The 16,853-nt window shown below is 34.3% G+C and overlaps 1 protein-coding gene across 3 annotated transcripts; it reads right to left on the bottom strand.

Annotated features, from left to right (window-relative positions):
- Positions 1-923: 923 nt before the first annotated feature.
- muc13b (mucin 13b, cell surface associated) lies at positions 924-15,625 on the bottom strand. 3 transcript variants are annotated; one of them, XM_016284097.1, is made up of 14 exons: positions 15,388-15,625; positions 13,277-13,363; positions 11,451-11,537; positions 5,707-5,814; positions 4,881-5,000; positions 3,898-4,004; positions 3,650-3,708; positions 3,243-3,367; positions 2,987-3,124; positions 2,847-2,892; positions 2,379-2,416; positions 2,187-2,274; positions 1,896-2,091; positions 924-1,714 (listed from the first exon to the last, which is right to left on the bottom strand). In XM_016284097.1, exons 1-14 carry the CDS (start codon positions 15,446-15,448, stop codon positions 1,571-1,573), a joined length of 1,404 nt encoding a protein of 467 aa, XP_016139583.1. In that variant the 5' UTR covers positions 15,449-15,625; the 3' UTR covers positions 924-1,570. The 3 variants fall into 3 exon arrangements, with proteins under 3 accessions (XP_016139583.1, XP_016139585.1, XP_016139584.1); XM_016284099.1 differs by lacking the exon at positions 11,451-11,537; XM_016284098.1 differs by lacking the exon at positions 13,277-13,363.
- Between the last annotated feature and the right edge of the window lie 1,228 nt (positions 15,626-16,853).

Raw genomic sequence — 16,853 nt, 5'->3', positions numbered from 1 at the left:
TCTCAGAATTAGTGAAAGCATTTTAAGTTCAGTGTCAAATGCTACAGAAAAAAAGAAAAAGAAAACAGTCATCAAAAAAAAAAAAAAACGTTTTTATGAATGTTTAAGAAATGGAATATACTGTATGTCTATATATTTATAATTTGTCAATACCAAATAATCCTTTTGGTTTGTGTTGGATTTTATTTTGCTACTGTAACTGTAATATGGCTAGACGTATTGTGTATTGAAAATCAGTGTATTTAAATTTATTTTGGACCACTTTTTCAGCACTCTTGGATATAAATTAAATTTTTCCACTATACAATGTTATGAATACATTGCAGAGATGTGTTAAAATAATATTTGCTTTTTGATTATACAATTTGTAAGTAATCTTTGGGGGGTAAAATAGTATTCTCAACTTATAGGATAATTAAGGCCAAAGAAGACTGTACATTTTACCCATATGAATTTTGTTAAATAGTTAAATATCACTCATTTATCTTTGGGAGATAAACGTTTTTTGGGGGGTTCTTAAGTTGATGTCACATTGACGATTGTGGCAGAGCTCATTTGACAACCATTTATGGGAAAATCATGTAGAAATCTAAAATAATGACAGCAATCTGGTGATAAATCTAGTGAGGTATAAGTTACAGAATTTATGATGTGAATTGTCAGAAAACGCAAAGCAATTTCAAATCAGAATATTTTCTACAGCATCTTTTTTTTCTTGTGTCCCAAGAAATGTATCTGAGACATTTTCTTGTATCTGAGACATATTTGCAAAGTGGGACAGGGTAATTTGTTTAAAATGTCATACACTAACAAAAGAACATGCAGATACCTTTGAATGCATTATTTAAAAATCAAATGCTTTATTAACTCCATGTTATTTAAATACAAAAATATACTGTTTTTATTATTATTTCTTAAAATCATTTGTAATAAAATACAATTGGCATAGTTACAGTTAGGACAGTTAATCATAATTTCTCTTCCTGAATAAATAAGGCGCATCACTGCTTGAATATCTCAAAAGAAACATTGATTTGTTTTGATTTATTTTGTAGACCTGAGTTTCCAGCCCAAGCATTAAACAAATGTCATAAATATGAACATTTAAATATCTGACTTAAACAACTATTGCATTAGAAGCATGGGTGTGTTTTAAAAATGTTTTTGTTGGAACTGAAAAACAAAATGATTTTAAGTTTGTAAGATGGAAAAGAAAAATAAATTATGTAGAACAGGAGGAGTCACTGTCAAATCAAAGGCCTCTGCAACACAGCTTCCATTCAACAGTTGAGGAACGACATTTTGTCCAAATACTTGGAAAGCAAAAGCTTAGATCAAGATTGAAGCCCATAAACCGAATTTCATTAGCTGCTAAAACCACAGAATGTAAATATGAAGGAAATCTGAATTCTGTTCCTATGGTTAATGAAAGATTCATATAATAGGCAATAACTACTTTTCCATTAAAATCTTTAAATTTGGGTCAACAAAGAAATAAAAAATGTAATTCAATCCACATGAAGATAAAGAAAAATCATACAAATGCAGTGATTTTCCTGATTAAATGATGTTAATATCTGCGCATTCTGTCATCATCTTGCCGAAAGTATGGGTTGTGGACACCACCATTTTCCACTCCTCTCCCACCATAGCCGGAGTACTCTGGGGGAACTTGACCCCTATTACTCACGTCCTCATCGTAATCAGTGTAGCGCTACAAAAACACAAATAATGTTTTTAGATACTTAGAGGTGCTTTATTAATAAATGTGATTTTATCACTTTGATCAAATAGTTATATGGATAATAGATAATGCTCAACAAGGGTCATCACTAAAATTCATGTTGCCTGTAATAAGCCCAGCTAGTACAGTAGTGTTGTAGTGCTGGTCTTACCGCTTTGCTCTCTGGGCGATCTCTGGTCACCAGTGCCTGATTGCTCCCACTATCGGTCATCTCCAGATTGTTAGACTTCCAGCCAGCATCAGGGTTGGCCCGAGGAATCCTGGGAACTCCGGTAGGTTTATGTAATTCCTTATTGCCATAGCTTGAGCTAAAATCTTCCTGGGATGAGGAGCTTCCCTTTTGATTCCTACAATCGTAAATGGGCACGCAAACAAAATGAGTGTTTTAAATCCATAGAATGTTTGTGTAAATGGACTTAGAAAATGTGTTGTGGATTTTCACCTGCAGCTTACAACTATCAGGGCCACAATAAAGATGATAAGCAATGCACCCAACACAGTGGACACCACGATCACAACCAAAAGATATGCTGTAATGAGAATTTGCATTACACAGAGATGCATAAATGTTCCTCAAAAGTAGTATAACAGAGAAGATGAACTTGATTCAGATGATGGTGAACAGCTGACTTACGATCATTGCAATTAAATCCAGCGAAACCAAAAGAACACCTAAAATAATCAAAACATCTCTCAGTGATACCATGGAACCACAACTCTCATTATGACACATATGACATTACATATATGTTTTTGCCCTGTAACATGTAAATACAGGGAACATCCTTAAGGAGCTATTTCTGCCTAATTTAAAAACTGGTGTGTAACCTTATGTATTCAGGTTCATTAAGTCATATTTAATAATATTTTACTTAAATAAAACCAGTTAATATAGATGTTACAGATCAATCACTTCAATTCACAGGGCATGAGACTTTTTTTTATTGTTTTTTATTAGTGGGCTTAATGAGTATGTTATACCATACCATAGAGGGCCTTAGTGGGCCCTGGGATAACATTCATTGTTTATGAAATAATAATTACATTTTCATATAGAAAATGTATTCATTAAAATCTTTAAAGAAATAATGCAAGTGCATACTTTTTACAGCTGTCTTCACCCACTGCCATTTCCCCATTCGGACAAGCTATAAAAAGATGGGAGCACAATAGTACATTTATGAGGACCAGTTTGAATGTTTTGAAGTAGCATAAATACTAGGGAGCAAAAAATATACTTACGATGGCAGAAAAGTGATGTGAATTGTGACCTGATGTACCCTTTTTTGCAAGTACACCTTACAGTACCAATAGCCATTTGTTCTTCACAGACTTCGGTGGTGGTACTGTCACAAATGTCAAGATCGCACATACTGCCTCCTGTGAATTGAGTATATAAGTTAAAATGTACTAATGTATGCTTCTTTCTAATGCTTGAAATTGTTACATTGTTCAAAATCATTGCAGAAAAACTGGTAAAAAGAAGCCTCAGATGTACGTGTATAATCAGTGGCGTCTTCAATTTCAGAAATTGCATCACCAATCTTCTTTCCAACTGAATCTGATGTGGCATCGGATGACAAGTCATAGAAATTCTGCACTTCTGCAATTATACTGCCCTTTCTGTAAAAAGAAATTATGAAAAACACGCAAAACAACTTATTTTTTATGAAATCATTCATGTGGGGAAGCAAACACTTAAAATATTTAAACTCATTAGCCTTTAGCTAGGGGCCAAATTAAAACTGTTCTACTCTATCTCATAATGCTAAGACTGAAAGTGTGAATTATTATTTGTGATTTATATTCAACAAAGAGTAAAAGAAAACTAAAAACTGTCTCAGAAGCTATTACATTCACAAGTTAATGTTTAAAGGAAAGGCTATTATAACAAGTGGTACTAACCTTAGACTCAAAACGATGGAATTAATGTAGCCATTGTCATTACCCAGGGTGTTTTTGAGCTGTATTTGGATTAAGAATATAGAAAGCAATGCTGTTTGACATCATGTGTTACTTATTCACCACCATTTATTTATATCACTCATCCTTTACTATGTAAAAATGGAAAATCTTTCTAGACATGCTGCTATAGAGTGTGTTGGTTAGGATTGAATGTCTACACAAATCGAAAAGGAAATTCAGTCTCTTACCTGCTTCTCAATTTCCCCTGCTATCTGTTGAAACTCTTTAGACGTTTTGTCATGCATATCTTCATTATAAACCCTATTCAAAGATAAACTACCTGGGAAGACCTTTGCTGCAATTATATATATAAAAAAACATTATATATATATATATATATATATATATATATATATATAAAATAATAATATGTTCATTGATATTCTCAAGTCACAGGAAAGCAGATAATGGCAGTTAGATTCACCAGGTTACATGAAACATTAAACTTAATTTATATACCAAAGGCAACTTAGTGTCTGATTTAAAGGGTTAGTTCACCCAAAAATGAAAATTAGCCCATACATTACTCACCCACAAGTCATCCTAGGTGTATATGACTTTCTTCTTTCAGACGAATCCAGTCGGAGTTATATAAAAAAAATTATTTGATCTTTCAAGCTGTTTAATGCCACTCAGCGGGTGTTGCATGCATTCGTCTAAAAGCAGTTAAATAAAATGCGCCCATCCATAAAAAAAAGTCTCTCAAAAAAAAAAAAGTGCGCAAAGCCGACCTCCATACGTCATCCGCCCGGAATTGCTTCCAGTGTACAACAGTGAGCACAAGCTACATTAAAGTGATTATTAAGTTTTGAATATGGATATTTTTCTTACAAAAACGCATCGATTCGCTACAGAAGGCCTTTGTTCACCCCCCGGAGCCATGTGAGACACTTTTTTTTAATGGATCAGCGCATTTTATTAAACTGCTTTTGGACAGATGCATGCAACATCCGCTGAATGCCATGAAACAGCTTGAAAGATCAAAGACCATTTTTAATATAACTCCGACTGGATTCGTCTGAAAGAAGAAAGTCATATACACCTAGGATGACTTGAGGGTGAGTAATTTATGGGCTAATTTTCATTTTTGGGTGAACTAACCCTTTAAGCATATTATTGTGTCACCCATCTACACTTATGTTCTGATGATTCAAAACTGAGCCAGTCATACTTTGAATACAGCCTCTAATTTCCAAGTAAACAAGCCCAGGCTGGCAGATGCAAGCAAAGATGCCCCCAAATCGTTCTTCACAGGTACTGCCTCCAATACAAGGACTTGAATCACAGGGACCTTGAAAATGAACAAACATGATGCCATTTTTAACCTGCGTGAACCAGAAAATATATTTTCCAGCAGTGGTTATTTTCTGTAAATTACTTAATCAATATATTCTAAAATGACAATCATTTGCCACGTTTTCAAGCTTAAAAAAAGACTCAAAGCACTAGTGTCATAAAAGTAGTCCATATGACTTTTGTGCTATATTCCAAGTTTCATGAAGCTAAATAAAACCGACTGAAAATCTTGACATTTGTCCTATAGTTCACCCTTTGGCAATTCATGGTGTAGCAATATCTGATTGGTAAAAAAAAAAGAAAAAAGGAAGTCTTAAATGCATCGATTGATCAAGTTCACATTTTTGTTCTGAATGATTAGTTCACAGATCAGTATGATTAAGCTCCTGGTTTTAACTCATTGACTTAATTATTTAAATTACAGCATACATAGTCATATGGGCCTCTTTATGACACTTTAATAAAAAATTTTTTTGCCTTTTTGAAGCTTAAAGGCTTCAGTCCCCATCCACTGTAATTGCAAGTGACCAGTACATTGTTAAAATTTCGTCTTTTATGTTTCACAGAAGAAGGTCATACAAGATTGGAAGGACAGTGAGTAAATTATGACAGGATTATGGATGTCTTCTTCTAATGATTTAATGTTATTATGAAGCATTTGGGCCTGCAGGTGGGATTTAAGACTATGATGGTGTGAGTACTTTGTTTCGTAGTGGTTGGGGTGGCAGCAGTTGTGCTGGCAGGAGTATCATCTGTAGAATCAGTTGTCGTTTCTGTGATAAAAGTACCAGTACTTGTCTCCTCAGAAGCTGTGGAGAAAGGTTTTATGTTAGGGGAGGTTGCAGAAATACCATAATAAACTGCATCAGGAGGATCAGTCTTATATTACCCTGAATGGGTTAGTTTTCTGATAATGACCTTTTGACTGTAGGTACATTATCCCACTTTTTACACAGCTACTTATCAAATAAATATGTGGACAAGAAATAATGATTTGAGTTTAAATTATTTTATACCTGTACCTGTATTTTATCTTAAAGCTTCTTCTAAGAAAAAAAAGTCAATTACATTGTACAAAACAATTGGTCTAGAAAAAGATGATCACTACTACAATAATAATGTTAATTCTGAATCCTCCAAGAATCCTGGTAAAATTAATACTGAATCCTCCAAGTAATTTTTACTACAACTGATTACTGAGATGCAGGATGGCACAATTTGCATTTGTATGAAATAAGAGAGCGTGAGTTCAGAGTGTTATACGAGACAAATGAAAGTAGCACTTTTTCAGTTACATGACTGTGCAGACTGACATATGGCATTGCCACCGAACACAGCAAAAATGAAGAAATATCAGAATACTGAATGCCGCAACTGAACAATCAGAATTGAGTGATCCTGAGAGCCATGTAACAAATTACATAACGTTTGTATGGCAGACCTAATAGACCAGCTTTGGATTCAGAGAAGAAGATCAGGTTTATGTTTCTTACTTATCAAACAGAAACAAGGACACCGCAGCATAAAAAATGGAAAATAATTTTAACCATTAACACGATAGTACAGAAAAACAGAATTAATTTTGTTTGGATGAACTATGCATTTGAGAATGACTTCTTAAGTAAAAATGTTATTATGTAGCCTTTAGGCAAGCTGGTGGGATTTAGGATTAAAAAGGTGAGAGTACCCTGTGTCATAGTGCTTTCCTGAGGGGCTGCGGGAACGGTTTTATGTAAGGGGAGGTTGCAGAAAGACCATAATAAACTCCAACAGGGTGATCAGTCTTATATCACCCTGAAGGGGTTTGTTTTGTGAAAATTACCTTCTTAATGATAATCTGGTCATTTTTCTGATAATGACCTGACTGTAATTTCATTATTCAATATTACACAGCTACCTATTAAATAAATATGTGTAGAAGAAATATTGATCTGAGTTGACAATATTTTATACCTTTACCTGTACTTTATCTTATAGCTGCCACTAAGAAAAAAAAGTCAAATACATTGTACAAAACAATCTGCCTACAAGATGAACACTATAACAATATAACTTAAGTTGCAATTGTATGAAAGAGCGAGTCTGCATTCTGCAGTGTTATACAGTTATATTAATGAGCAGACTATGCTGTTTCCATCAGTGGCTGTGGATAATAAGAAACACTATAGACTAGGGATGCACCGAAATGAAAATTCTTGGCCGAAGCCGAAACTGAACAAAATGAAAGACTGGGCTGAAGGCTGAATACCGAACACATTTTTTCTAGTTTTTTTCCCCCACGTATTTTGCCAATTTTTTTCACCATTGCATAAAATAAATAGCCAAAATGTGCTTTTTACAATTTTTGTCTTGTTTTTCAAAGAAAAAAATCAATTACACAACAATAATTTAAAAAATATTTAACACTGAACATTTTTTTACATTCTAGCAGACATTTTACCAACAAAGCACAATTTAACAAAATGAATAAGTTAGTAAAATAATATTTTTTGGCCTTCAGACCCCCTTCTTGAATAAGGCATGCATTTTTTAAATGAAAGCAGCCTTGCTGAGCAGAAGAAACTTTTTTATAAAACATTAGAAAATATTACAGATCCCAATTTGAACACAATGTGTGAATGTTATAATAAATGTATTAATAGAGCTGTTGTAATTATTATTATCATTATTATTATCTTACTTTTTATTTTATTTTACAGAACAACAGTAAAATTACAATAATAACGTTTATAAATGTTGATGGAGTTCTTGCTTTTTCTCAACTTTTATTTTGGCAGAAACGCACAGGAAGAACTCAATGCTTCTTTTTGTTGACAACAGATTTATAAATGAGTCTCATTACTAATATGTTGCACGTATTGCATTGTCACATGCCTTGTAAAAATTCATTAAAAATGTGACTGAGCAACAGACGAGTAACACTGGTTCAGCACAGATTTTCCTTGCGCTTTGGACTTTGAACCCTGGTTAAAGGGTTAGTTCACCCAAAAATGAAAATTGGCTTGTGTTTTACTCACCCTCAAAGCATCCTAGGTGTACATGACTTTCTTCTTTCAGACGAATCCAGTCGGAGTTATATAAAAAATTGTCCTGGCTATTCCAAGGTCTATCATTGCAGTCAGCGGGTGTTGCAGCGGGTGTCTACAAGTCGTCAAATAAAACGAGTTTGTTTATAGGAGCAAAGGAAGTAAAGTTTCTTTACTTTAGCAAAGGAAAACCAGTCTCCTCTTGGCTTATATCGAAATCCTCCGCCATTTTTATTTTGCAAATCTTCGGTTTGTACTTCTAATTCGTGACCGGCGTTTTGTTTTGTTGTCTCTCCGCGTTCGTCACTTATCACGCAATGCCGACGTGCTAGGTCATCCGCCGGAATGGCTTCCACGTATGACAGTTGGCGGAAGTGATATAAAAGTGTTTATTACGTTTGAAATATGGATATTTTTCTTACAAAAACGCATGGATTCACTACAGAAGGCCTTTATTCACCCCCCGGAGCTGTGTGAAGCACGTTTTATTATGAATGTCCACCAACGTTTACCATCCAACCTGACAGAACTGGAGAGGATCTGCAAGGACTCATGGCTGTATTAGATCAAAAGGGTGCTTCTACTAAATACTGAGCAAAGGGTTTGAATACTTAGGACCATGTGATATTTCAGTTTTTATTTAATAAATCTGCAAAAATGTCAACAATTCTGTGCTTTTCCGTCAATATGGGGTGCTGTGTGTACATTAATGAGGAAAAAAAATTAACTTAAATGATTTTAGCAAATGGCTGCAATATAACAAAGAGTGAAAAATTTAAGGGGGTCTGAATACTTTCCGTACCCACTGTATCATGAAAATCCGACTTTTCCAGGTTTTAAGTGCTATAATCAATCAGGTCCCCAGTGCATCTACCAACCAAATAAACGTGAAAAAGATTAACCCAGTAACTTTGTTTTGGTAAGCCTTTTTCTGCAAGTGTCTGAAAAAACGAGCAAGTCTGATTTCGCTTCCCTAGTGATGTCGCAAAGGGATCACATTATAATATTACCGCCCCTTAATCTGTACGTTTCCACCCACGGTGCCACCATTTTGATTTTGCAAGTGACAACGGTGTACCAGTTCTAATGCCATGGCGAAGGTTTGAGCAAAACACGCTAACTGTTCTGTCTTTGGCTGCACAGAAGAAAACAGAACACTATTTAGAGTCCCAGCCTCAGAGGAGACAACAGAGCAGATGATTTATTGATTTATTTACTGTATATTAAGCTGTTGCCACACAGATCTAATATAAACATGCAATTTCTTTCCATGCTGAAATCTTTCCACAGACATAACCAACTGTGTGCACTCAGAAAACCGTATATCAGAAGTTTAAACTAATATGGTTTAAAACGCATGATTTCAGAGCAATAAACATGATAATCAGAACCAAAACAGATGTTTTTAGCAGGTCCGAGCTGTAATGGAGCAGCCGCAGCTCTATTCCGGAAAAAGGAGCGGGGAGCAGCAACATATTTGCATTTAAAAAGACAGGCACGAAAAACAGCGTGTTTCTGCTTCTACTCAAAATATATATAATATCGGTGCGGTATTTTGAGCTGAAACGTCACAGACACATTCTGGGGACACCAGAGACTTATATTACATATTACATATACACAAGCACTTTTTTTTTTATTTTTTTTTTTACATTTTTAGCACTGCTTCCATCGTCCATTTTAGTTAAATTCCCAATACAAGGTCTGTGGTTAACACAGGCTCAAAGTATTTTCATGTATTATTCTATGACATATAATACATCAGTAATTCCCCCCTGTGATTTTTTTTAAAGCTTTTACTTTTCTTGAAAACATTTTTTTTTAAATCAAGACTGAAAGAGATGTCAGAAGCTTAATGGTAATAAAGTCATGCAACTGTGGTGTAGTTCATTTCTAGCCTATGTTTAGCTTATTACTTCTGATTGTACAGGTGCATCTCAATAAATTAGAATGTCGTGGAAAAGTTCATTTATTTCAGTAATTCAACTCAAATTTTGAAACTCGTGAATTAAATCAATTCAATGCACACAGACTGAAGTAGTTTAAGTCTTTGGTTCTTTTAATTGTGATGATTTTGGCTCACATTTAACGAAAACCCACCAATTCACTATCTCAACAAATTAGAATATGGTGACATGCCAATCAGCTAATCAACTCAAAACACCTGCAAAGGTTTCCTGAGCCTTCAAAATGGTCTCTCAGTTTGGTTCACTAGGCTACACTAGATTCTGGAGGAAGGGTGGAGAAGCTCATAGCCCAAGTTGCTTGAAGTCCAGTGTTAAGTTTCCACAGTCTGTGATGATTTGGGGTGCAATGTCATTTGCTGGTGTTGGTCCATTGTGTTTTATGAAAACCAACGTCACTGCTCCCGTTTACCAAGAAATTTTGGAGCACTTCATGCTTCCTTCTGCTGACCAGCTTTTTGAAGTTGCTGATTTAATTTTCCAGCAGGATTTGGCACCTGCCCACACTGCCAAAAGCACCAAAAGTTGGTTAAATGACCATGGTGTTGGTGTGCTTGACTGGCCAGCAAACTCACCAGACCTGAACCCCATAGAGAATCTATGGGGTATTGTCAAGAGGAAAGTGAGAAACAAGAGACCAAAAATGCAGATGAGCTGAAGGCCACTGTCAAAGAAACCTGGGCTTCCATACCACCTCAGCAGTGCCACAAACTGATCACCTCCATGCCACGCCGAATTGAGGCAGTATTTAAAGCAAAAGGAGCCCCTACCAAGTATTGAGTACTTATACAGTAAATGAACATACTTTCCAGAAGGCCAACAATTCACTAAAAATGTTTTTATTGGTCTTATGAAGTATTCTAATTTGTTGAGATAGTGAATTGGTGGATTTTTGTTAAATGTGAGCCAAAATCATCACAATTAAAAGAACCAAAGACTTAAACTACTTCAGTCTGTGTGCATTGAATTTATTTAATATACGAGTTTCACAATTTTAGTTGAATTACTGGAATAAATGAACTTTTCCATGACATTCTAATTTATTGAGATGCACCTGTATTTAGGATTCAAAATTAATAAAAAGTTGGGTTTATTTGTGAGGATTATGCTGAATGAAACATAAGGATCATAAACTTTTTTTTGTCAAAGGAACCAGGGTGATGATAACTTGCGGGTTGGCCTACAAAAAATGTCATCACTGCAGCACTCTATATCTCTCTCTAGCATTGTATTCAGAAAACAAAATCAGCTTGCTGTTATCAAACAGTAACAAGTAGGCTACATTGTAGGAGAAAATGCCAAGGCAATTTAAAACAACAACACATTAGTAAATAAAGACAAAATGTATTATATTTTGCTGGAACTATGCCTTTAAGGACAACTTCTTATGATTAAAAGTTACTATGTAGCCTTTAGGCCTGATGGTGGGGTTCCTGATTATGGAGATGAGAATACCTTTTGTGGTGACTGTGATGGCATCAGTTGTGCTGGCAGGAGTATCTGTGCTCTCAGCAGTGAAACTGCTTGTTACATCTGTAGTAGCTGTGGTGGGAGATTTTTATGTTAAAGGAAGGTATCAGAAAGACCATATGATATATGGTGAGCAAGACATGGGAGGAAAAACATGAAATATGTTACCTGGAAACAGAGACACTTTAGCATTACACTCTACTTTTTCTACTCTTCTATTACAGCTGGGAAAGTTCCCACTGCCAAATCCACACACAAAATACCAAACACCACTTATTTGTTTTCTTTTAATCGAATAGTCCATTCTATGTGATGAAAATACCCCATGTTTTCCATAAAACCATTATATGATATTATGTATATTTGACAGAAAGAATAATTTAATTAATTTAATTTAATAATTTAATTATAATAATAATTAGAAATCAGAAAGATTCATCAGATCGTGCTCTGAATGTTTCTTAATGTTAGAAAGTCTGAAGTTTCAACACAAAATTGAATGAGGGGAAAAACCATGAACTGTTGAGTTACTATCCTCTTCAGTAAGGCACCCAGCCCAAGTTGCTTACCAACTTGAGCTCTTCAAAACAACAATGACCATTATATATTTGTATCTTATTTTGTGTTTTATATCCAAGGAAAGCTTTCTTTTTTGAAGCTCCAGTGACATCAAAAATGCTGGATTTTATAGCCAAGGAAATCTTTTTTTGAAGATACAATGATGTTAATCATGGGGGAAGAAGTCTTACATGTATTTTACGTATGTAAAATGGAATATATCACATTATAACTTTATGTTGTTGTGTCTAATACAAGGAAAAAAAACATTCTACAGCAGATTATTTGTTTTAAACAAAACCCCATCCCTTTTCATTACCCTAAATACTGCAAAGACAGCTTTTACCTGAAATACAAATAATAAAAAAAGACAACGCTGTTACCATCAGCAGCTGTGAATATAGGAAATACTAGACCTTTGAATGGCACGACTGATGAATCAGAATTGAGTGGTCAAGAGAGACATGTAACAAATTACATTATGGTTAACACAAGCTCAAGGTATTTTCATGTTTTATTCTATGACATGCACTACATCAGTAAAACCCCCTTGTGATTTTTTTAAAAGCTTTTACTTGTCTTGAAAAAGACAGTTGATAACAAGTCCTTAAATGGGGCTACAGAGGTTTTTGGGGACATTAAATGTCAAAATGAAAAAATAAATAAACTCAGCTACTTTCTAGTCTACAGCCTTACTGTGTTTATAATCACACTCTTGCAAACAATTCTACTGTAAGCTTTCAGGGATAATGCTTTTTTAAATGAAGAATGAAAAAGTTGTCAGAAGCTTAATAATGGTAATGTTGAAATCATGCAACCGTAGTGTAGCTAATTTCTTTCCTACATTTAGCGTATTACTTCTGACTGGGATTCAAAATTAATAAAAGTTGGGTTTATTTGTGAGGATTATCATGATGAATAAAACATGTAAGAATCATAAACTTTTTGTCAAGGGAACCAGGGTGCTGCTAACTTTCGATTGGCTTGCAAAAATACGCCATCACTGCAGCACTTTATAGACCAGCACTGGATTCAGAAAACAAAATCAGCCTGCTGTTATCAAACAGCAACAAGGACACTGTAGCAGAAAATGTCAAGGCAATTTAAATAATCAACAGAATAGTAAATACTTTTTGTGTGTGTGTGTGTGTGTGTGAACTATGAGTTTAAGGACAATTTCTTCTTGTGATTAAAAGTTACTATGTAGCCTTTAGGCCTGATGGTGGGGTTCCTGATTATGGAGATGAGAATACCTTTTGTGGTGACTGTGATGGCATCAGTTGTGCTGGCAGGAGTTTCTGTGCTCTCAGCTGTGAAACTGCTTGTTGCATCTGTAGTAGCTGTGGTGGGAGATTTTTATGTTAAAGGAAGGCATCAGAAAGACCATATGATATGGTGAACAAGACATGGGAGGAAAAACATGAAATATGTTACCTGGAAACAGTGACACATTAGAATTACACTATGCTTTTCTCTACTCTTCTTTGTTTTCTCTTAATCGCATAGTCCATTCTGCATGATGAAACTACCCCGATGTTTTCCATAAAACCATTATATGATATTATGTGTATTTGACAGACCAGATTCAGCCGATCATATGTGTAGTTGACAGACAGATTCAGCTGATTCTTAATGTTAGATAATCTGAATTGCCAACATAATATTGAATGAGGGGGAAAAACATGAACTTTAGCGTTATTATAGTATTCACCAAGGCACCCAGCCCAAGGTTGCACTATGAATGTTACTAACTAACACAATTACTGAAAGTTACTTTGAATAAACATGTCTAAGTGACAAACAACCTTCTGCTGTGGTACGTAAAACAACCAAATAAAGATGTGATTAGATAAAATGTGTGCAGTGTCTCCAAAAATATTTCAAACATTTAAGATGAATGGCTTCACATTAGAATCATAAAATATCAAAATAAGAGGCATTTATTTTAAAGAAATTTAACATACACCGATTTCAAGCAAAATAATTAAAAAATAAAACAAATTTATTATGCATCAAATTATAAATATATTGTCAAAATTAAAACAAAAGTATGTCGACAATGTCTGGTTGTCAAATGTTAATGCCCATAGTTAACAGATTAACGTAATAATATAACATTTTGTATGACTTAAGCTTACAAATATGTTTTGAGGCCACTGTATATGTGACTATGTGCAAGTTATCATAAATGTCACTTGAAGATATGAAGAAAAAGGCAAAAGGAAATAAAAAGTATGTAGTTGTTTGTTTTTCATTGTTTGCTTCCTGGAAAAACTGCTTTGTCTTGAAGTCTATTTGAATCAAATAAGTTATCTATTTGGGGGCCTTAATCATACCTTATCTACTCATATCAGTGGAAAATAATCTTTGAAAATCCAATAAAAATGGTATGGACTTTGTAAGCAATCAAATTTCAACAGTTACTCAGACACCTCATGATGAAAATAACAAAGTTCACATGCCAATTTCCCATCTACAAGGAAGTGCCAGCTCAAGGTTAACTACTCCAAATTAATCAGTAATAGAATATGCCTAGCAAAAAGAGCATTCATGTAAAGTACATATGTAAAGAATTTAAGTAATATTGTTTTTCCACACCTAAAATTGAGTACAAAACAATAAATAAAACACAAAAAATATGAGCAAATATAAGGTCATTATATAAAATATGAGGTTGCCCATAGTTGCTTACCAACTTGAGCTCTTCTAAGTAACAATGACTGTTTGGGTGAACTATCCCTTTAAAAATTTAATTTTAAGGCACACTGATTAAAATCTCAAATAAATGGTTAACTCAACTGGCCAGCCTGTCTGCAGATAAATAACAGAAAATTCAAGTGTTGATTTAGGATTATTCATTACTCGGTGACAAAAAGTTCTACAAAACATCAAACAATCCATAACTGTTCATTATTTTTGATATTCTTTTAGAGGACCTAATAAATGATTCTTAAATATGGTAGGTCATTAAGAATGTCACTATTTTAATATTTAATGAACTAAAGTTTAAGACATAAGCATTATTCAAAATCATTTAAATAAATTACAAATCTTCTACGTTAACACACAAAATAATGAATAATTAAGTAATTATAAAGTTAGGTCTAAGCCAAGTATGTTAAGCCAAGTAGTCAAGGGTTCTGAAAACTTGTGTCCGAATTACAAAACATTACTACCAACATGACAACAGAGTTTATAGCAATAACAATCTTTTAAAACATAAGTGTAAGCCAATTTGCAATCACGATTTAAGAATCCAATAATATATATGTCCATAAAAATAGTCTACAACGACCAACCAAGGAAATTTTTTCCCCCGCTAAATATGACATCCCATCCAAATTTCTCTAAGAAATACACTCACATGTTGCAGTCGTTGCAGCCACTAAGCAGAAGATCAGAATGGTCTTTAGTGGTATATTCATTTTCAAATTGTAGTCCGAATAGCAGTGCAGTAGGCTACTTATTGTAAGAAACAGGCACCGTAAAGAGAGAGAGACAGAAAAAAAGAAAAAAAAAACAGATCCTCTGGTGACTGTTTGTCTAGCACTGCTCTCTGTTCAGTGATTAGAAGGTGTTAGGTAGACCAGTTTAAATCCTGCGATCAGGGGGAGCGCTAAAGATAAATAATGACATTGACGTCTACTGTAAAGTCACGCCTCCCGGAAGGGTAATGCAGGTGAACTACAGGGAAGTTTGTTGACCGAAGATGTTTAAATATTAATATTTAAATACGCTTAATTACACTTGAATATGCTGCGCATGGGGTTTAAATCAGCGTAAACAATACATAATTGACTTATAAGAATTATTTGGAATAGTTCCTTATTGTGCTCAGCCTATAAATTCCAAAGACATATGCAACACGTAGCCTATTTAAGTGGACAAACGATATGAATATCAATTTAACTTTTATGTTCAGAAGTCAGTTAAGTTCTTCACTTAATTAAAGGTGCAGTAGGAGATCTTGGAAAATTCCAGTTCGAAGCGAGCGTATATGTTCCATACAAAGGGCATTAAAGTGTGCAAGACGTGAATTTAAATAGTATTTATTTACAGAGGTATATTATGTCACACTTCACAAGTAAGTTTCGTCAGCACGGTAAAGTTAGTTTTAGGTGCGATATTCGCCAGACATTCGCTTTCGCGTGCCACTGTTCTATAGAGTCGACGACAGTTCTACAAAGATACCACTACCACGATTAGTTTTAACAATATGCAACAACTTTATATCGACATGAAAATATTATTTAAAAACTGCCTAAGTGTATTGTAGCAGCAAATTTAAACTGGAGAAAGCTTTGATGTGCTATAGTGGCGCTTGATGCGTAAGGGACCATCTGACAATTCCACAGATTGGGTTTAAAACGTAAATGTATTTGAACTAAAGTGACTTTTAACATTTAAAATAAAATATTGCCAAACTGTAAAGCGTGTATAACTCATAGTGATTTACTACAGGTGGGATTTTGCCAATACCTTCCTTCACATATGCAGTACAGTACACAATTATGTTCATAAAAAACTACTGTAAGTACCCAAACGGCAGTTCAAGGTGGTAGTACATTCCTAGTGTCCAGACTGACTTACTACAGGTGAGATTTTGCCGATATCTCCCTTACTATACATACAGTACATAATTATTCTTAGAAAACAATTACTGTAATTCACCAGAAGTGTTTTTATTAACGTTTCAAATGTCATAGTACATTCCTAGTTACAATACTAACTTACTATAGGTGAAATTTTACCAATACCTCCTTTACTGTATGTACAGTACACAAATATTTTATAACAAAATTATAGCAATTTACCAATTTTTTTCCCGCA

This window comes from Sinocyclocheilus grahami, unplaced genomic scaffold, assembly GCF_001515645.1.
Source record: "Sinocyclocheilus grahami isolate Dianchi unplaced genomic scaffold, SAMN03320097.WGS_v1.1 scaffold180.1, whole genome shotgun sequence".
NCBI classification, from domain to species: Eukaryota; Metazoa; Chordata; class Actinopteri; order Cypriniformes; family Cyprinidae; genus Sinocyclocheilus; species Sinocyclocheilus grahami.
Note: the sequence above shows the minus strand (reverse complement) of the source record. Positions and strands in the feature narration are given on the sequence as shown.

Excerpts from the sequence above, each read along its gene's own strand:
- muc13b (XM_016284097.1), bottom strand. The coding sequence starts at position 15,448 with ATGAATATACCACTAAAGACCATTCTGATCTTCTGCTTAGTGGCTGCA. Across the intron at positions 4,005-4,880 it reads AATTAGAGGCTGTATTCAAA|CAAAGGTCTTCCCAGGTAGT; the intron begins GTATGACTGGCT and ends ATATAATTGCAG. Across the intron at positions 2,092-2,186 it reads CTGATAGTTGTAAGCTGCAG|GAATCAAAAGGGAAGCTCCT; the intron begins GTGAAAATCCAC and ends TTACGATTGTAG.